The 23,401-nt window shown below is 28.3% G+C and overlaps 1 protein-coding gene across 1 annotated transcript in view; it reads right to left on the bottom strand.

The window, feature by feature from the left end:
- Positions 1-6,007: 6,007 nt before the first annotated feature.
- LOC118205583 (uncharacterized) overlaps positions 6,008-23,401 on the bottom strand; it is a 56,724-nt gene continuing 39,330 nt past the window's right edge. The window contains exon 2 of the mRNA XM_035377874.2: positions 6,008-22,183. Coding sequence (XP_035233765.2) covers positions 21,287-22,183 — 897 coding nt within the window. The 3' untranslated portion in view covers positions 6,008-21,286. The remainder of the gene's footprint in view (positions 22,184-23,401) is intronic.

The following is a 23,401-nucleotide window of genomic DNA, read 5'->3' as shown; positions in this document are numbered from 1 at the left end:
TTTTTAGCCATTAGATGCATAAAGCAAGCTGCATATGACGAAATGCATAAATATCCCGAAGCTGCCAAAGCAATTCTTCTGAACTGTTGGATAACCCTTCTACAAGCTCTGAGCTTTTCTCCTCCAAAAGTGATAATGTGGTTAAAGCTTTAGGCATTACGTGGAATTCTCAGAATAATGAATTCAGCTTTAAAGTCTCAATGAAGGAGAAATCATCATAAGAGACATTTTATCCAAAATTGCCAGACTTTATGATCCCTTAGGACTGACTGGTCCGGTAATCACCAAAGCCAATATATTTCTACAGAAATTATGAGTTCAAAAACTGAGTTGGGATGAGCCACTTTTTTGCAGCTATTGCTCACGAATGGCAACAGATAGTTTCAAACTTAAAGACTGTTGAAAACATAAAAATTAATCGCTGCATCCTCTCCAATTGTCCAAGCTAGATTTCACTCATTGGATACGCAGATGCTTCGGAAGCAACTTATAAAGCAGTTGTCTACTTGAATTTTGTCAATGAAGATCACGGCTCGTCATCTCGTCTACTAGCCAGCAAATCTCGTGTGGCTCCACTAAAACCTTATTCCAAGATTGGAACTTTGTGCATGTTTGTTACTGGCTCATCTGATTTCGAAAGTTAGCAACTCATTGAAAATGCATTTAGATGTCATCATTCTGTGTACTGATTCAATGATAGCACTGTCATGGATGAAAATTTCTCCTCATCTTTTGAAGACCTTTGTTGCAAATATCATTCTGTGCACTGATTCAACGATAGCACTGTCATGGATGAAAACTTCTCCTCATCTTTTGAAGACCTTTGTTGCAAATAGAGTCTCTAAAATCCACAGACTAAAAAGCCTTGACACTGGAAGCAAGTATCATCAGCAAATAATCCGGCAGATCTGATTTCCCGAGGTACTTATCCTCATGAACTTCTGACATCTTACTTGTGGTGGAATGGTCCTGAACAGAGAGAACTTTGTGATGCTTCTTTATTTGAACTTGACAAGACTCTCATAGATTCTCCTGCCTATCAGGATGAACTTAAAATACCCTTAGACATTAAACTTGTTTGGAATACTTTTTTTGAATCAACAAATAATTATGCTAAACTAATTACAATCTTAAGTCTTATTCTCAGGTTTCTGTCCAATGTGAAAGGTCCAGTGAAGAAAACAGGCCCCATTAGCAGTAGTGAGTTTCAAGATGCGGAAATGCACTTGATAAAAATGGTTTAGGTAATACAATTTTCAGAGGAGATAAAATCACTTCAAGATAAGAGGGTGCTACTTTGGTAGACGGTTGCACGGATTTTGGCGATTGTTTGGCGAGTAATACAACTTGTGGTAAACCCATTGCTGGATAAGTTATTTATGGTAACCGATACTTTGTTGTCATTTTATTAAAAAAATAATGCGTTTTATTATGCATAACTTCCGTGTTTTAAATATTATTTATGGCTTCTAAATATTAAAAATCAATTTAATTTTACATTTTTATTTGAAATAAAAATTTTGTTGTTTATAATATTTTATATAATTTTATGTTGTTGATGATGTAATCAATGACATCACCTTACTTAAAAAGTAATTGGTTTTATTAACATCTATAAATTTAATCTAATGTTTTAAACATTATTTATGGTTGTTAAATATTAAAATACAATTTAACTTTGCATTTGTTTTAAAAATGATTTTATTATGAATGATTATTTAAATAATTTTAATTCTATGCGTGATGTAATCAGCTCCCTGATTGGTTACTGAATATTTGTGCATTACCGCGCCATTTTAAAATTTTATTATTCATCTCTTCGAATTCGTCAGATTTCAAATAGAATGAATATCTTCGTTTTGAAGATGAATGTTGTTATTGTTGGTAATTACCAAGAATTATTGGTATTGGAATAAAAAAAATTGCCCTTTGAGACCTTATTTTGGCCAACCTGTCTTTCCTAATCAAAGATTTATTTAGAAATTGTTAATAGCGTCAGAGGAAATTTATTTAAAATTTTTTGAGGAAACCACGCTAATTGTTTCTTCAATGAAGTGCGAGATATGTGGATAACAGATGAAGATAGTTAAAAGAGCCAATTCAATTACGATTTCGATTTTTTTTTTTTGTGGTACTTATCAATAAACAAGAGGTTAAATTACTCAAAAAATGTAAGTGCATATTTTTCTTTTATTTTATAATTGTATACTTCAATTTTTGTTAAAAAATTAATACACTATTTTCAAAAATTGCTGAGATAATTATTGTCACATATGTTTTAATGTTAATTATATTTTATATAATGTATTAAGTATTTGAATTTAATAATATTCTAGTTCTTTTAAATGTTGGTAGGATGGTTTTTAATTCGATATTCAATTTCAGTAATATTTTAATGTAATTAAACGTTGGCACAATGTTTTTATAGCGGTGTTTTTATTCTTTTTTTTTTTTTTTTTGCTATATGAAAGTAATAATTGCCTTACTTTAGTATTTTATACTCATAGTAAATGTATTTATTTACACTTGCCTGCCATCTTAAAAAACAACATTTTCAACAAAAAATTAATCCATTACTTTTAACGATATTTATTTATTTATTTTTTTTTTTTTAAGTTTCGAATACTTTACTATGCGTAGAAACAGCGTTTTTCATGATGGCTGATGATTGTAAAAATCGCGCCAACAATTGCGCCATCGTAAATCGCCAAAATTCCGTGCAACCGTCTACCAAAGTAGCACCGATAAGAAAGTAATCAAAAGTCAGGTAAAATCTTTACATCCATTTTTAGATGGAAAATGTTTATTACGTGTGGGCGGTCGCTTAACTCATGCCACAACTAATTATGATTCTAAACATCAAATTTTATTGCCAAAAATCACAAGCTTACTAAGCTAATATTTATTCACTATCATTTGAAAAATTTTCATGCTAGTCCTCAAGCATTGTTATATATTTTGTTAGGGAAAGGTTTTGGCCCAATGGTGGCAAGGACGTAGCTAGAAAAACAGTTCACGAATGCTTAATTTGTTTTCCTCATAAATCTATCAATTAATGGCCAATCAATGAATTTCAGATCAATTAATGGCCGATTTACCTTCTGAACGTGTAAATCCAAACCTTTCATAACACAGGGATAGATTTTTGCAGGTCCTTTTCTAATCAAATATAGAAATCAAAAAAAAGGTTGTTTGCATAAAGTTTATATGGCAATCTTTGTCTGCTTAGTTACAAAAGCGATTCATTTGGAAATAGTATTTGACTTCACATCTCAAGCCTTTATTGCACGTTTAAAATGATTTTCCTCGCGTAGAGGTAAGAGTTCATGTCTATTTAGTGACAATGCAACTAATTTTGTAGAAGCTCACAAAGAGTTAAAGAAACTTGCTTCTTTAGTTAGTGTCCCTGATGAAGTTTTGGGTAAGTATTTGGCATCTGAAAATATCTCTTGGAAATTCATTCCTCCTCGTGCCCCCACTTTTGGTGTAATTTGGGAGGCCGGAATGAATTTTTTTAAATTTCACCATAAAAGAACTATTTCCGATGCTAAACTAACCCATGAAGAATTTTTAACCGTAATTAATCAAATTGAAGGAATACTAAATTCGAGACCTCTTTCCTCTTTATCATCAACCCTTGACACCAGGTCACTTTTTAATAGGTAGACCCATAAACTCAATTGCAGAACCTCAAATTTTTTATCTGTCAGAAAGCAGATTGTCAAAATGGCAAAAATTAACTAAAATGATACAGATTATATGGAAACAATGGGTAACTGACTATCTTAAGCACTTCCAACAACGAAAGAAATGGTATTTTTCAAAAGACAATATAAAGAAAAATACAATGATTATTATTAAAGGTGATCAGTTACCTCCATTTAAATGATTATTAGGAAGAATTTATCACAATTCCTGTTAAAGATGGTAAGATACGAGTAGCAGCCATTAACACAAAATTTGGCCCAATTAAAAGGCCAATATCAAAAATTTGTTTATTGCCTATTGAGGATAACTACAAAGATTAAGTTTCATTGTTAATAAAAAATATACATTGTTCTTTTATTATACTTATATTTTGGTAATTTTGATGAAAAAAATTTGAATTTTTAATGTTTGAAATGTTGATATACATACCATAATTATTAAAAAAATTTGCAGATGTTCAAATTTTATCGAATTTTCTGAATTGTTTATTTCATTCTGTAAATGATTTACTAACTTTAAGTTAACTAAACTAAATCTAAGCATACAAATTAATATCAAATAATAACAATTCAGCTATTCATTTTTTATTTTCATTAACCAAAAATGAAACAAGCTGGTCCTAAAGCATTGTTGCAATTTAGCTATTCATTTTTTCATTTTTTATTTTCATTGACAAAAAATGAAAATAGAAAATGAATAGCTGAATTGTTAGTATTTGATATTGAACAATACTATGTTCAATATGTATGTGCTACTATGTATATGCTTACATTTAATTTGCATATCATAAATATTGCAACGTGGGGCTGTATGTTGCCCCCTATGTAGCAAGTCCCGTCTAGCAGGGACTGTAGCCATGTGTGATAACCTCTTTATGTACAGCACAATATTAGACAGTTTCAATTCGGACTCCTAGCGAAGCATACAAGTTTTGATCTTCTATGGTCAGGAATTCATTACTTTGATTTACATTTTTAGTTATATTACAGTCCAACAAAATAAAATTCGTTGTTGTAAAGTTGTCTTTAGTATACAGTCGAACCAGCACACATTGGAATAAATTTTTAGTCATGGTTGTTTCTTATACCCATGCAAAAACACTAGGCCAAAGAGAACAAACAACACAAAAAAATTCTTATTGCCTTGATTATAAACTTTAATTAATTAAATTATGAAGATGAGGTCAAAATAATGCAATTATTTATCAGTTTCATAATCAAGTTTATCAGCAGGCCTGCGATAAACTCAATCAATAGTAAGAATCAGGACAGTGGGACAGTACCTGATTTTGAAAAAATAACATAAAAACTAAAACTGGAAATTTTAAATTTTGTTCCTGCTTCTAATTTTAGCATTTTTAAAGCTAATCATAATTTAAACAAGGCATTTGTCTCATTTGCCGTATTCAGTCAGGCCTTCAGCATCTGCTAGTGAAGAAATAAAATTTAAAGCATATAAATAAATTTATATATATGTGCACAAATATGGATTGGACTCTTTACATGAGTTGAATCCATTTCAATACGCATTTAAATTAGCATCAAAAATTTACTTTGCAGCAATACGCAACTGGCTATTACACTTCAGAATTTTGAACCCCAGTCCTTGGCAATTTCAAAAGACAACAACAACAACAAAAAAAAAAAAAAAAAAAAAAAAGAAAGGTTTCAGTTTTTAAATTATGTCCAAAAGGGCGTTTTTAAACATTTTATGTGTTACCTTTATTTATCAAATATCATGTTCTTCACACTTAAACTATAAAAATTAGTTCAAGAGCAATATTGCAAAATAAGCATATCTTTAGAATTTCCCATAAGCAGTCTCACACGCTGGAGATAAAAACGTTTTTTTTTGTACAACGTTGCTATCGCTCGCTTTGAAATCTTTGAGTTTCTTAATCAAAAATTCGTTACAGTTTTACAAAATACGAAATGATAATAAAACAAATTCCAAATTTCAAATTTGGGCTTCCAGATGATCATATTCACAGTAGGATTACGTGATTCAAAATTTGATGGTTTAGGTACCATTGTTTCATCACAATGCAAGAAACATACATATATACTTATGCAGATTCTTCATTATTTAATTTCTTCAAATATAATAAAGGGCGATAATATCTGTAGCAACGATTTGAAAAGTGATACAGCCTTTTAAAGTTTTCAAGGCAAAATGCCAAAATGAAATTAGTCCTTCAGGGCAAATTGCCTCTTTGGACGAAAAACTTACTGCTGTTTATCAGCAGATAATTAGTTAAAAGTTTGATCAGACACACATATATGTTATTTATTCAACTAGCTATTTTCCAAAAATTTGGCTTTTTTATTTGTTATTATTATACATAGCAAATATTTTCACACTTTCATTTCATATGTCTTTCAAAATATCTTTTATCTTTCATTTTAGTGATTTTTGAACATCTTGATTATGACAGTTAAAAACGATAATACATGTTACAAAGCAAAATTACTTTTTAATGAAAGAAAAAATACTGTAAATATATTAAAATTCATTTCATTTGTGTAATCTTTCATAAAACACATTTTTTCCCTGTGTATTTGCTTCAAAATGTATGATTTGAAATTCCTGTGTTAAAAAAATTCTTTTCACAATCTTTAGATAGTATTCAAATATGATTTGGGTCCCATTTGCCCTTGTGTAAATCAAGCTCTGATCTAAACACAATTGTGATTAAATTAATATTGTTGTACACACATTTACAGCAAATGCTATGACTAAATTGAGACTAGTGTATACAAAGTTTTATGTTTACACATTCCTTTAATATATACATAAGGGTGAAATAATATTTTACAGATTTAAATTATTTAACAAAATAGCAGCTACACATTGCACAATATTAAAAATTGTAGATTTACAGCAAGAAAATCACAGAACAAATTCTTTTTAATGTTAAAAGAAACAAAATAACCGAATGTATAAAATGAACACATACACCCAAACCTACAAAATCATATAATTTTGATAGTTTAACTAGCCTAAATAAATAATTTCTTTCCTTAAAATAAATAGTGCAAAAATAGCAGCCATTTAAAATTACAAAAATTCAATACATGTAAATAAATTAGAAACATTAAAGTACACTGAAAAATAATTTCTCACAAACATATACATCTTTACTCGACAATTTAAATACAATAAATATATTAGTAATAATAATATATGGACAGAAAAATACCCCAGAATAAATTTTAAATTTCTAAACATTTAGAAAATAAACTATGAGAAACAAATTAATACTAAAAAAATTATACACAGACAAAACTGGAATACTTTTTGCAAACCATTTGCTACTTCAGAAAAATCTGAAATATTAATGTAAAAGTTAAACTACAGGAATATGAACAACAAAATTAACTACTAAACTGTATTTTATTATATAGTTTTAGCTATCAATTTAAGTGATTTAAATCCCTTTTCTTATTTAACAGAAATCACTAAAATTTAACAACAGCCTACAATATAGAAAATCATTATTATTGATATTTAAAAAGAAGACACATCTTCTTCCAAAACTGCTAAAAGAATTAATTAAGAAAAGCAATTACAAGGATTTATTGCATTCCTCCATGCATGCCTTTACAGTTTAATTGGTAGCATGCGCAGCTAACAGCTGCAGTATTCATAGCCCAGTGAAGGTATAGTCACTTCACGATTCTCGCTTAAATACTTCTAAAATGAAACCCAAGTTAAAAATGTGTTGGATGATAATTCACCATCTGAATTTAATCGATTAGGTCTCTCCCTAACTGAAATTTAAATGGGAAAAAATATATAAAAAAACTTAACATTCCCTTATACATGCTCTTGTGTGCAAGTGATAGTATGCTCAGCTAACAGCTGGAAAGTCTGTAGTTTGAATTCTAGTAAGTGCAGAATTGTTTCTCATTCAAAAATAAAAAACTTAAAAAAAAAAATATTGAAAGCTTTCAGACTTTATATTATGCCCAAAGTGGCATTTTTTTTATCATTCGCATATACGTACATGTTTTGAAGGGATTTGGGCTAAAAATATTATTTAAAAATGACATATATTTAGAATTTCTGATAAGCAACGTCGAACACTGCAGATGAAAATATTTTATTTCACACAGTGTGTTGCAACTGCTCGCTTTGAAATTGCTGAGTTTCTTAATAAAAAATTCGTTAAACTTTAAAATATATGAAACAGATAATAAAACAAAATTCAAAATCTGGGCTTGCAGGTGGAGGACTATGTTATTAAGAATTTGATGACTTTAGGTATCACTGTTTTTTCACAATGCGAAGAACAAATATACATTCAATGCAGATTATTTACTATTTAATCTCTTTATATATAATATAGGGTGACAATATTTGGTAGCAACAATTTAAAAAGTGATTCAATGCAAAATGCCATTTCTATACTAGCACTTCTGGGGGGGGACGAAAGTTTTCAGATTTTATATTATGCCAAGGGGCATATAATATTTTAACGTTTTAAGTAATACCTTTATTTTTAAATATTTTGCTCTTTGCATAAAATTAAATACAACAGCAATATAAGAAAAAAAGAAACCTTGTGTATAAATATCTGTGGTTGAAGATGCATGCAATGTTAATGTCAATGGAACACTTTTTCAAATCATTAACTTTGTTAATAAAAAATATTAAAGTTTTACAAAATTTTAAATAGATAATAAAGCAAATTCGTAGGTTATTCAAAATTTGATGGCTCTATGTACCGTTGTTTTATCACAATGCGAGAAAGATAACATACATTTATGCAGATTCTTCATTATTTAATTTCTTTAAATATAATACAGGGCGATAATATTTGGTGGCAACAATTTAAAAAGAGATTTGTTGTTTATAGTGAATCAATGCAATACGAAATTAATAGTCCTTCTGGTCAAATTTGAGCTAAAAAAAATTCTCTGCAGTATTTATCCAACGTAAATTCTTGAAAAAAATTATGATTCATTATCTACGATTGCAGACACATTTCATACATTTTTTCCTGAGCAAAAAAAATCATCGTTGTCCTCACTCAGATTTGAATATTTAGTCAACAAATGCTAATGGTTCCCTGTTCAGATATCACGATACATTTTAAAAATACTTTTTCTGTGTCAAAAAACAAGAGAAAATCAAATACTCTGTTTTAGGATATGAACCACCAATCTTCCAACGCTAGGTGAACATGCTCTATTTACACTACTACAGACATAAGGGGGAATGTGACAATTCCTTAAAAGGTGATAGGTATGAATACATATACTTTGGTATAAGTTTACTACAGATCTGTAAACTACAGTTCTATGATTCAGAAACTGAACAATAAATTTCAAAATATAAAGAAAAAGAAAAATATACACATCTTTCAATGTTTTTGTATAAACAAGGAATGAAAAGCATAAATCTCAGTTAATTTTCTCAAAACAACAAAGAAAATAGTCCGCTCAGTACTTGCACTTTAATTGCAAACGGAAGAACTCAAGAAGAAAAGATATTCATCATTTGCAAATCAAAATATAATTTTAATATGTTCACTAATTTAACAGTTACAAGAGGTACAAAGCTGAGTTTTCTTTCTAATTATTAAAAACAACTCAGATATAAACATAGGTTACTAGATGCAGTTAATGTTCAGAATGTGACAATAAATGTATCATATGGACTATTTTATTTAGCAGCACAATTACGCATTTCATTCCTCCTCCCCATCGCAAAATAAACACAAGAATAGAAAGTCAACGCCACTTAATGTATCATAATCTTAGATTATCTACTGCTCATACTTTTAATATAATTTAGAAAATAATCTTATAACAATGTTACAACCTTTTTAAACACTGCATGATAAATTCTGTTACTTTATTTTTCATTTGCTAAACTTTACACTTAGACTGAAAGAATTTTTGCAAATTTCAAACTGAATAATAATCTCGCAGATTTTCTTTAAAAGACCGATTTATTTAATAAACAAACATTGTATTTCCTTGTTAAAGTTGCCAGAAAAGGTAAACTTAATTGGCCAGCGTGTAATATATATATTTCGAGCCAAGAATTTTTGGATATTTTTCTAAAGCTAAATCATGAGGTCAGCTCATATATGGATCTGCTAATCTCATGAAAAATGTAGGTGCTTTTCTCTTAGTCATGTGCAAGTTATAAATCCCCAAATATCTCATTTAAAAAAAAATCTTTATAGTTTTTATTAAGTTTATGGAAACATTTAATTTAAAATAAAATCTAAAATGGCACAGAAGATAAGTCTACCACACACCATATTAGGATTTTTTTTTTTTTTACTTCAATTTTGAATTTGTGAATTTAAAAAAAAAAAAAAAAAAAAAAAAAAAAAACACTTTTAGCTTATATTGAGAAACCACAGTATTTCAGATGTCACCATGGGCTTTTATGTAGCAGCAGTTTTAACTCTTTCACAACCAATTTATTTTTTACACATAAGTATTATTTACTTATTTACTTTTTGTATAATGTGTTCCACTTTTATGTAGTACAGATTTAATAACATTTTCTTTGAACTGAAACTTATTGGCTTGATTATAATGCAGATATAAGTTAAAATTTTTTAAATGTTTGCTGGAGTATACATGACTCAGTGGTAGAGAAAAGGTTAACAAGGGAGTAACCAGGATACATGATACTTCAAATTGAGGTCAGAAGTGCATTAATGATAGAACTCAAAATAAAATCAGAGTAATATCATATTTATATGAGACATTATAGAGGTTTCTTGGATAATTTTTTTAATATATATTTTCAATATGATTTAGTATTATTTCTGTCATTGTGCATATATGTTAATATCTAACAAAAAAAAAAAAAAAAAAAAAAAAAAAAAAAAAAAAAAAAAACTGCTGAAATTATCACTTTAATGTGAAGTTTAAAAAAAAATTCAAGACTGATATCATCAAATCTGAAAATTTCAATCATAGTAAGTTTCAACTATGATTGAAATTTTCTTACACTGAACTAAATATGTTAAAAGGTGTTTAATTCTGAATTTAAAAAAATGGACATTATAAGAAGTAAGATGAAATGATATTCAAATAGTGTACATATAACTTTTTTTTATTCACATAAATACTTTATAATACTACTTTAATTTTATAATAATATGACAGTTGAAGAACGATTTTTGAAAAAAAGATAACTTCAAAACAATCAATAAATAATACTCAATTTCCAACAATGAAAATATCCTTAGTCAAGAAAAAGTACATCTTGAGTACAACTCCTAAACTTCTTTGATTAATTATTAAATATCTGAATAATATTTATAAAATAATCTCAAATCAACATACATTTTTTCTAAACAAATGATTTATTTGATTATTGCAAAGTATTCGAGGACTATCTGCCTAATGAGAGGGATGCCTTTGTAGAGGACTTTCTAAGGAAACTTGCTCACACACATGTTACACATAGGGAAAAACCACAAAAACACCATGCATTCAACCTGTTTGCTGGAATTCAAATCCTGGAACCAACTACCAATGTTCAGCAACTTTACCGAATGAGTAATTAGGAATAAACAATATTGTGCATAACCCATAAAACTAACTTTTCAAAAAGAATTTTTTGGTGAATAAATTTTTAAATTTCATACTTTTAAAAACATTTAAAATTACTTTCATTATACTTCATCTCACCACTTTTCATACAAATTAAAATATATGTTTACTTCTTTAACTAATGAAATTTCTAATTAAAATTCAAAATACATATTCTTATAGTAAAATATTTATTAAGAAATCCCTACATATCTTTCAAATTCTTTGACAGAGTCACTTGTTCAAACTTAAATCTCCTGAACTTTCTTTGTTTTCAATTAAAGCTATCTTTATTAAATGCATCATTTGATATATGTAAAATACAATTTGAATTTTAATAATAGTAAAACTACAAAGCATGTGAAAAGAACTTGAATTCGTTTATTTGTCTCTGAATGAAGAATCTATTTTAACACCACACATGCAATGTTAAAATAGATTCCTCATTCAGAGACAAATAAACGAATATAAGTTATTAAGTACACATAAATCATACATAAATTTCAAATTAATGTAAAGATTTGTATGTATACAAACACATTAAAGAAATCGCATATCATGAATTAAAAAAATGAAACTATGAAATAATAGAGTAACTGCTATTTCTTTGAAAATCAAACGAGAACTAAATAATCACTGATTTAATAGATTTGTATGTTCATACCATAAAATGTTATTAAAAAAAGCACCCTAGAAATTCCTTATCAATATTAAAATTTGTTGTTTTGATTATTGTAACTGATTCACATCTAAACGAGGAATGTGTCAGTCTTAAACGATCAATACTTCTGGAAAATATACTGTAATTGAGTACAAGCTACACATTTTTTTTTATTTTTAAAAGCAGATGAAAATCAGGTATACATATGGTATTATATACATGATTGATTAGATATAAGTACACAAAAACATGTGGCAATATAATAATGCGTATTTAACAACCGAGTATAAATTCATTTGTTGTTGGGCATCCAAGTTTAGTTGTGGTAGCAGGTAGTTTGAAGGAAAATCTTAGGCAATCAAACATTTGAAAATGTCAAGCCTCAAACAATAGTTAAAGAACTTTTGACATGTGGAATATCTGATATTCTACCTGTAGTTCCCAAACGTCTTAGGATTGTGATCCTATTTTGGGTGCTTGGGCCATATTTTGACCCAAATTCTCCAGAATATATATTTTATAATACATCTGGAACCCTATTATGCAGCTTTTCAACCACCTTGCAATCTCAAAGAAGTTTTTCACAAGCCCCTTCTGTAAAGACCACTGCTCTAGATGGCTCTGGGGATAACATGAAGTGGGATACCAGTACCAGCAATAGTAATACTGGTAATGCAATCAACTATTTCAGTCGTACTGAGAGCAACCGTGAACAAGAGGTGCTAAACACAGACACATATTCTTTCTGATTGATAATAAAACATTTTCTGTGTGTCATAAGTACTGTTTTCATTTTAGCAGCTATCACATTCCAAAATGGGGGGGGGAAGCATCATAGATGGTAGATAAGGTATCTGTGGCTTTAGATTTTTTAAAATTAGAAGTAAAAATTAAGGTTGCGGCTTATATATACAAGAATATGGTATATGAATCTGCTGCCCTAGAAATACACAATAGTAAAAAATACAGCTACTAATATTCTACAAATGATAAAGAAGAAGAGGAAGAAGGGGGAACAAAAAACTATTAAAAACGGTGTTTCTGATCAGTAATGGCAAACTTTTGGATGAAATTTGATGATTTTTAGACTTTGAAAAACTACCAACACAGCACTGCATAAATATTTAAAATTTATACATTTTAAATTTTCAATTTATATCAGTTTAGAAACTATTTCTTCTAACATTATGTATTTCTAAATGAGAAAACATATTCAATTTTTTTTTTCATACTGCTGTATTTACAATATTTTCATTGCTTTTTAGAAAAATCCTTCCTCAGTTTTGCAATCCGTACTTGCTTTAAACATATTGGGAGGAAAAATACAGATGATTCTTTTACTCTAAAAAAGAAAAGATGCAAGTTGAAATTAAATTCTTATACACAAAACAAGCAAAAGCTTTTGATTGCCAAACACAAACTTAATCTCAGGATGTGCTGGCATGCTTTACTTTCTTCCACTTGCATGTACTCAAGAAAAATGTATTCTACTGCAACTCATGCATCAAGCATAGATCAACATAATTTACACACTAAGCACAAGCCTGATCATATACAGCTAACATGAAAGCTATTTAACATTACATTTCATATACTGTGTACTGACAGCTAAAATAAATATTCTTTGCTTTTATATATTCATTTACTATTTCATATTTGCACTGGGTAAATCAACTGAAAATAAGACAAACTGCCAAATAGCATTTGCACTATCAAACCTCATTACTTTTTTTGCAGTTTTTTAATTGTCTACCTACAAAATATTAGCAGCTAAATTTTCTGTTATCATGTATCCCTAGATGAGCAGATTCATGAATATAGTTTTCTGAAAAATTGAAAGTTCAAAACTGGCAGACTTTCCTAATTAGAGATTATAATGCTGCTTAACAATATCAGACAATATTAAACAGAATTCTTGTGACTAAAACAGAATGAAAAATCCTACTTTTAATTTACTTCTCTAAATATGTATATACTGCAGTAGTAACTTATGCTTTTGAATTCTTTGCTAAAAATAATTTTTTTATGCTTTTTCACTGTACTGTGTAAATTAGAAATTATGTTTCAAACAGTTTGAAAAAATACTGACTTAGCATATTTTTGATACTACATTTAATGCCTTATAGGTACACCAGTTGATGCTCAGCATTATTTTATAAAATGGTGTCAGAGCTGTAACTTCCTTGTGATGATCAGTGGTTCGAGGCCAATATGTAACAGGATATGTTTTCTACATTAAAAAGTAACTAAAATCTAGATTTTGATGCAAATAACGAGTGGATGTTATCGAAATTATTAATTGACTTTTTCAATTTGTTATTTAGACGCTGTGATTGTGAAGTCATTCACTATTGAAAACTAATGTTACTTTACTACCATTATTATACTTATTCAAGAGGTTAATCTAATCATCCAACTTGTAATATGTCAATTTTACATATTGCCAAAGGTCAGTGTAATAAAAAGGTGCCAAACTGGTCATATCTGTAGCTGTAACTGTAAAATAAAACATGTAACTGTAGAACAGAATACTAACAAGTACTGCAGATTAAATGGCATTTAACTGATCTTGTGTACATTTATTTCCGTTTATTAATATCTCAAACATGATAAATATAACTAGTTAAATTTTTAAATCCCTTAAATAAGTTTTAAGAGCCATTTAAAGATTCTGTTAACTCTTTACTAGACTTGGGATTTATTGTATGTATTGCAACAGATTTAATTTTTTTTAATGCAGGCAAATCTTAAATAACAGGAACAGTTTTATCATATGCTTATATTTATAAATTACTAACAGGTTGAAATAAGATCACACATGATCATTTAAACATCACTCAATCTCCACTACTAGGTATTATTCTACTACAGTTACAGCTACATACACGACAAAACTTATATTTTTGTTACTTTCATTTAGAAGAAGAATTAAGAATTCGGTTAATTTCTATTAAATTAGGCTTATAACCACTGATTTATCCCAACTACAAATGTTTCTTTTACCTCAATTTCTTTAATTACAAGACATTAATCTCTAAATATTTACTAAGATTTCTAAAGATAAGATTTTTCTTAGAATTTAACACGTTGAATTTCTTGAAAATTCAGAAAGATTTGAGTCTGACCAGTATATGTTTAAAACATATTTTTGTAAAACTATTATATTTCTACTGTATACTTCTTTAAAATCTATATACAGAATAAGTTATTACACAGCTGAACTATCTCAAATTTTCAGTACAGAAGGTTTATATCCCTTGGTAAATTACTTAAAACAGAAATTTATTACTAAACCTTTTAAGGCCCCTCCATTGGAATATTTTATTTTTTCCCCAACATATAAATTTCTACTAGAGCTTAAAAGGTATATAGAGTTAAGTTATAACAATGAAATGATCTCAAATATAAAAGTGCCACTCTGTTCTGGAAAAATAAAATTTTGATGCTTCTGCAAAATAATAAAAATGTTCTAAATCATATCAGAATATTAATATATACAAAATCAAGCACCACTGTTTGAATTCAAGTTGCATCTTTACATATATTTTCCTTTTACAGAAAAGAAAAATGATTTTTAGAATAAAAATTAATGCCATTTCTAAAAAACAGCGACATGATGTATTCAAATAAAGTTATTTTACCAGTATTACAACAGTACAAAATTTTTACATATGAAATGTTAAAGAAAAACATGTAATATAGAAAATTGAAAAATGGATAATGAATACTTCCTTCCTTTAGTACTTTTCTGTTAAGAGGGCACTACTTTGTACATAAATATTGACACAAAATCTATCTAGATGATGGCAATTCTAACGATACATAAAGCTGAATTAAAAAAAAAAAAAAAAACTTTAATAACAGTAATGTATCATATACTATAATAATATTTAATGAGTGTAATTCTCTGATGCTTTTGCTCTTAAAAAATATGAGAATTGCAATAATTTATCATCATGTACAACTATTCATGACACAAAATGAACTGATTACCATATATGGTGACGGCTGCCCGATTTACAGAAAAGTACCCTTTTTTTTAATGGAGGTAATGTAAAAACATATGTAGAAATACATGATTTTCTGCAAATAGTAAAAGTTATTATTTCCTATATATGTATATTATATACAAATATTCTACACTCTTATCTATATAAATTTCATAACTTATTTTTGGTACTCAAAACTGCCCATATTCTACTCTTTGACATACAACAAAATACATCAGCACTATTTTTTACATATTACTAGAAAGAACATATATATCCAAAAAACAATGTTGAAATAGAAAACATTTTCAGTTATTAACACATGTATATAGTACACATTGCAATCACAAATACAGAATTTTCTATTAAGACCAAAGGCATTTCAATATACAATACTGAGCAACATTACAGAAGATTGTCATTTAAAATTCAAATATTGTTAGATTAAACAGTACTTTCTGACTACCCACATCACCAGTCTTATTATTCAGTAGAACTATCATGATTTTGTAATATTTTGAAATACACATGTGGCAATAACCAATCTATGCCATTATTTTATAGATCAGTGCTTTTTCCCCCATCAGCGATTTTTGTTCCCATAAAATTCCTTGTTTCTTACAAAACATTTTGGTACTTTAGCTGGGTGTAACCAACAGATTGTTTTCAGTAGCCATCACTGATATTACAATAATTTTCTGTCATTCTCCACATGGATTTCTAAATGGATACTCAATTATTTTACCAGTATTTCAATATGCTTAATTACGACGAGAATTTGGGATTTACTTACACACAGGAAGAAGTTGTGTTATTTTCTCAAGGGAGCAGCACTTTTGTTTACTAATGTAACTTGTGCGAAAAATCCTGAAATCAATCCTTGTTTAGCATACAGCATTCAATTATTCAGTGTTTCTACCAGTTGTGCCAAAAAGAGTATTAGTAAAAGAACAGGGTTCGAATCAACAAGATTGAGTTTTTAATACCCAAGATTCATTTACTAAAGCATGATTCCTAAATGATATTAAAAGTTTTTGCCCCCCCTTATACTAAATAAGAAAATAAGCAGCCTTTTTTTCGCCTATTTCTGCATGTATGTGTACAACAAACAATGCTTTGATGTTTAAATTAAAGTTTTCCACCTTTTATAACTAGGAGCATCCAGTAGAAAGCTATAGGATGCTCACACAATTATACAATAATATAATTCTGTATTAAATTTATCTTTAATTTGCAAGCTCTTTGTTCTAATTGTTTGCTTAAAACAAATTATTTCTATGTTAAAATCAAATAAATTTGAAAAAAAAATTATGATTTAAAGTAAGGATAACTTTTACAGATTTCAAGTATAAAATAAGAGTACTGCAACAAAATAATTATAAGAGAAAAATTAAAATGACAAAGAATTACAAATGATTTTTAATATTTGTTATAGAGAGACATGGGATGTAAAAAAGTAACATAATCCACAACCAGATGGATACAAACAATTTAACTTCATATTAAAATAAGTGATTTGCAGTACTTCGTTGAAATTGCTTTAACAGGAAAACTGCATAATGAAATTCTTAGTAGTGCAAAGCAGAATTTCTCAAACTTTTTTCAAGTGGGGATTACTTTTATAAATTAGAATATTCTGTGGACCATGTTATTCTTGTCTTTTCAATAACAATTTTTTGAGCATATGGATATTTTCAAAATAAAATTATTTCAAATTCTTTTAATTTCATATTGATATTAAAAATGGTTAATATTGGCAAGTTTATAGAAGATAATGTATATTTATTTTCAATAACTCAAAGTTTTTACAATTTAGATAAGATTATATATTATTAATTAAAAATTACATAAATGTTTAAACTCACGTTTATGAGATGAAAGACCTGTTCTAAGTTTCGATGACACAGCTGTTCTAAGTTTCGATGTATGCTTGGAAGCACCACCCCTGACATAGTGCTTTAAATTCCTCTTTTGTTGCTATGATTAAAGTAGATAATCCATAGGTAGGATAACTAATTAAATTTAAAATTGGTATAAAAAATATCAGATAAAAATATCAGCTTGGTAATTGAAAACAAAAATATCAGCTTTGGGAGAAAACATGATAGACAATTGCCATGTGTAATTTCCAAAGAGGTTTTCAGTTATATGTAGAATATGCAGTTAATTTGAATTTTATTTTTTGCCTTTTTTCAGAAATCTAGGAGGACCCCAAAGAACAAGTTTTGGAGACTACTTGTGGTTCACAAACCACAGAGTAAGAAATGGTGGTAAAAAGAAAATTGAGGTCATTACGGACATTATCACTGTTAGTAGCACTAAAGCTAAACAAACTGTCAGATCGATTAACACAAACTTTGAACATAAGGTTTAAGATTTTCTTGAATGGGAAACTTAACGGAATTTAGCCCTAAACCTTATATAAAAACATTTTTCAAAAACCATTACAAAGACTTCTAGAAAATCAACTGCCATGACAGAAGAAAATAATTTATAGCAGCCTCTGGCATAAATTGTGCTTCATAATTAAAATTTACTGGTTATTTAATGAAATATCTGTGATTTTTTTTTTTTATTCAAAAATATTTTCCTTTGTGCATAACTATTTCTTTGTTTTTAAAGAGTAAAACATTTGAGTAAAATTTGACATTTTATTTTCATAATATTCAAAGTACAAGTTCTTTCTTAAAAATTTCATACTTCACCACTGAAAAACTCCTTTTTCTTATGGAGTTTTTTCTCTTAAAAGCAACTATTCCTATTTTTTTTAATGAAATGAATGTCATTTTTGATTTATTTATCAAAAGTATTTCTATTTTCACAACTGGTGTACATATTTCAAGTCTCTGGCCAAAGCTGGAATACTGCACTGTCACCAAAATGAAAATGTACCATTGGCAATGTTTACATCTAATTAAGGGGAAAGTACCGTTTCTTTCGATTGTTATTTACAAATGGAACATTACTATGATTCCCTATAGATTGCCAATGTGCTGGCAGCTTTCCATTGGGGTGCAGATAATCAGAAAGTTTCGATCAGACACTGCAGCCAAGGCTTTATTGCAAAGGCACATCTTGAAAGTCAAAACAAACAATTCTAAAGATATACACATGCATAGCAAATACAAAGAAGACACTCGACAGAAGGCTAAAATGCTATTTCCGAAAAGTCCCCTACAGACTAAATATATAACATATATTACAACAATGATCTTTTATCAAATATATATATATATATATATATATATAAATAATCATTAAGAAGTGTTATTTATTATTAGAGGTTTAGAGATCTGTAACTTAGTTACACAACAAGTATATGTGATACATTAACATGCATAAAACCAAGTTTATTATTATTAATATGCTGACATTAAAACATGATTAATGTAAAAAGAATAAAAGAAATTTATTCAAAATCGTAATTCCATTTATGACCCTTGTTTAATATTAGTTAAAAAGAGAGCTTAAAAATAATAAATTAATGCAAAAGTGATTAAAATATTCAACAAAGATAAAAAATATATTCAAAACATGAATTTAATTTACAGATAGCAAATGGACAGTTTCAGAATTTTGAAAAATTATACAATAAATCTATGTCATTTATCAACTTTGATCTGGCAACAAAAGCTTAGTAAGATTTATTTTACACAAGTTTAAAACAAATGAGGCTTTCTAAACTTCATATTTAATTTTCAATGAATGTAAAACAGCTATCTTATTTAATTTTACAAAAACAGCTATCTTATTTAACTTTACAAAAACAGCTATCTTATTTAATTTTTTATGTTCACAACTGTTTTAGAAATGAAAAAATAAGATTAAAAATTCTATTTTTTAATGTTAAAATATGCATCAAAACTTTCATAAGGCTGGCTTTTTCTGGCTAAGCCAGTGGCAAATTGGTTATAATAGGCAGTAAACGAATAATAAACATACAATTTAACCAATCCGGAAAAAAAAAAAAAAAAAAAAAAAAAATATGAAGACAATTCTTCATTTCTAAGTTATGCATGCTGTGTTTATTATTTAAATTCTATCTTATTCAACATGAGATCTTCTGGGTATTTTGTTATAATGAACACTAAATCCATCTTCTCTTGGAGAGAATTTCATGGAAAAGGTCAACTTGAACGATTAAATCTTATTGGGCATGTATTTTTGAACTTTTGGTTATTGCAGAGTGCTAAACTGGTCTTCTACTGTAATCTATTTCATAAAAAAAGTAAAGCTGAACCTGAATTGTGAATTCTAGGGTATTTTGTGGTCTGAACATGCTTCATTTTAAAATATATTCCCTACCGCTACTTATAATATTTTGATATATTTTCAATTACTTCAAGAATTTCTATAACTGCCATCTTACAGTTATTTCTGTAATTTATACTTATGTGACAGATACTAGTTTTTCCCTTATCAGTTTCAACTACCTATAAGCAGATAGTTTTAACTATTTTGGCAGAAATTTGTCAGCTCTGAATTTAAAAAAAAAATTATGGGTTGTGAAAAGCTGTCCAAAGCATCCTTTTAAGTTTTAAATAAGTTCTGAGCAAATTGTGATTAAGGCCACAAAACGTTACTTCTCTCTCTCTCAAAAAAAACTATTAAAATGTGATAATAATGTAATTATAAGGAAGGGATTCTTAAATAATTTAAAAGTAATAATGAATAACACCAAATGAAGGAACTGGTAATAAAATACAGTTTTTTAACTACTTTTGTCAAGAACAATTTAACTATAAATATAATTACACTGGTATCTCCAAAAACCACACTTATAACCAACAAGAATCATCTATGATGGTTATTTTAGCACATGCAATAAATAATTTTCTTTTTTATTTACAAAATGTTATGATACATCTGCAAGAAAAGATAAGAAATGCAAGGAATATTTGTAGAAAATGAATAAAATAATGTATAAATATCATAGAGTAAGCTGCTTATGGAACAAAACACATGATTTATGACTAATTTCACAATGTGAATTATGGGGGGGGGGGACTAAAAACAGCTTAAATGTTTTAAAAGTTATCACATACAATATATTTACAACCTTTATATTTAAAAATTCTTTACAGAATGGGGGACAAAACTGGCAAGTTAAGCTGTGCATTACAAATTCTCGTTCATGAAATCTGCAGTTAAGATTATTTATAAAAATATATTTAATAATTAATTTTACCACTTATAAAGCTTCATAATACTGCACTATAAAATTTAAATTTTACAAGTTCATATGTGATAGCCAAGGTAAAATTTTTTTAAAAAAGAAATAACAGATTTTAAATAATAAAAACTAATATTACTACTGATTTATGCACATACATTTACAGTTGATGAACTACAAATATCATGAGCTAATCTGAAAACTCAGACTCGGCTGATTCGGTACTCTCATCTACACTTTCGATGGTTTCAGGACGAATACAAGTAAATTTTAATCTTACTCCATTACCTGGTACAATATTTACAGACCACACAGGAGGTAATTTTCTGAGTTTTGATACAGACTTCTTTGGAGGTATTTTCTTAACTCTAGAAGTGTTTCTTTCAAGTGGTTGTTTCCAGGATTCAGCTGATACAGGAACTGCAGCAGGTATGGAAGATGAACTTACTAATGAGGATTCTGTAACAGGTAGTGGGCCAACAGAAGGTTCTGATGTAGCAGTGATAGTAGGTGAAGAGCAAGCAGAATTTACAGGAAGAGAAACTGCATCAATAGGTGCAGAGCAGGTAGAGCTTCCAGAATCAGGGATTACGGCAGGAAGTGAAGAGCAAATAGAATTTACAGGAAAAGGAATTGCAACAGTAGGTACAGAGCAGGCAGAGCTTACAGAAACAGGAACTGCAACAGTAGGTACAGTGCAGGTAGAACTTACAGAATGGGGAATCGCAGCAGTAAATGAAGAGCAACTAGAATTCACAGATACAGGAATTGTAATAGTAGGTGCACTGCTGGTAGAATTTACAGAATTGATAATTGCAGTAGGTGAAGAGCAAATAGAATTTACAGAAACAGGAATTGCAGCACTAGGTGTATCACAGGTAGAATTTACAGAGATGGGAATTGCAGAAGTAGATGCAGAGCAGGTAGAATTTACAGAAACAGAAATTGCAGCAACAGGTGCACTACAAGTAGAATTAACAGAGATGGGTATAGTAGCAATATGTGATGAGCATATAGAACTTAGGGAGACAGAAACTGCAGCAGATTCTACCGTTTTTACTGCAGGAACATCACTACATATATCCGCCTATAAAGAGGGGAAAAAATTTGATTTAATTTATCCAAGTGTAAAAAATTACAGTTATACACATGCAATTGTAAGGTTAAATCTTTCATTAAATCTAAATACCTGCTAAATTTACTAGACTAAAAAGAATTATCGTCTCATCTTTACTTCAGAATCGAATAAAAAAATGCCAAATACAGCAACTGTAGAATCAACTAAAAATTTATTTCTACTTCGAGTTACTACTTATGAATGAAAACATTAATAAAAACCTAACAATCACTTACTACAGGCTGAAAATACAATATGTAAAAAACAAATAATAGATTAGACACTAATAACCAACTCCAAATCAAACTTGTTTTACAAGTTTATTTGGGCTAAAAATAAAACAATGCTTTAAATGTGTACAAATAAAATAATAGATATTAATAACTTAGCTACCTATCAAGTACAATTAATGAAAGTACGCTTGCACTGTAGGTTATTATTATTTACAACTAAAACATTAATAAAACTTAGTAATCGCTTATTATGGGCCAAAACTACAAGACTTTAAATATGTACAAACTAAATAGCAAATTTGAAACTAATAATCTAAGTCCAAATCAAGTGTGATTACCAAAAGTTTATTTGCACTATAGGCAGGTATTATTTACAACCTAAAACAATAAAAAACTTAATAATTAGTTATTGTAGTCAAAAAATATAAAAATACTTTAAATATGCACAAAACAAATAGTAGATTCAAAACTATTAACATAATTCCAAATCAAGTGTGATTGCTAAAAGTTTTTTTCCACTATGACTGGTACTATTTACAAACTAAAACATTAAAATCATTCTGCGAGCCAAAAATACAACAATGCTTTAAACATGCACAAATCAAATATCAGATTAATTTTTAAAGGATGCAGTTCAGAGAGATATTAGTTAATATTTTTAGGACAGAAATGGTAAATAATCAAATTAAAATGGGCAATCGAGGGATAACTGCAAATTAAAGAAGTATTTTATTTTACTTATATTTTATTTTATATATTCATATACAAGATAAAAATACATATAATATAATAACTTTGCAGTTTTAGCACAAGTCATAGGCCTTTTTAATTTACTTTTAATTACTTTTACTTTGAATTTATAATATATATATGTAATTAATAAAATTAAAAGGAAACGTCGGAACTTAAAAGATAGATTATAATGTCTTCCTTTTAAAGGCCCTAACCAATTATT

Source organism: Stegodyphus dumicola, chromosome 5 (genome assembly GCF_044657685.1).
Source record: "Stegodyphus dumicola isolate Sdum_Otavi_A_Nest chromosome 5, ASM4465768v1".
Lineage (NCBI taxonomy): Eukaryota > Metazoa > Arthropoda > Arachnida > Araneae > Eresidae > Stegodyphus > Stegodyphus dumicola.
This window is presented reverse-complemented; position numbering and strand designations above follow the sequence as displayed.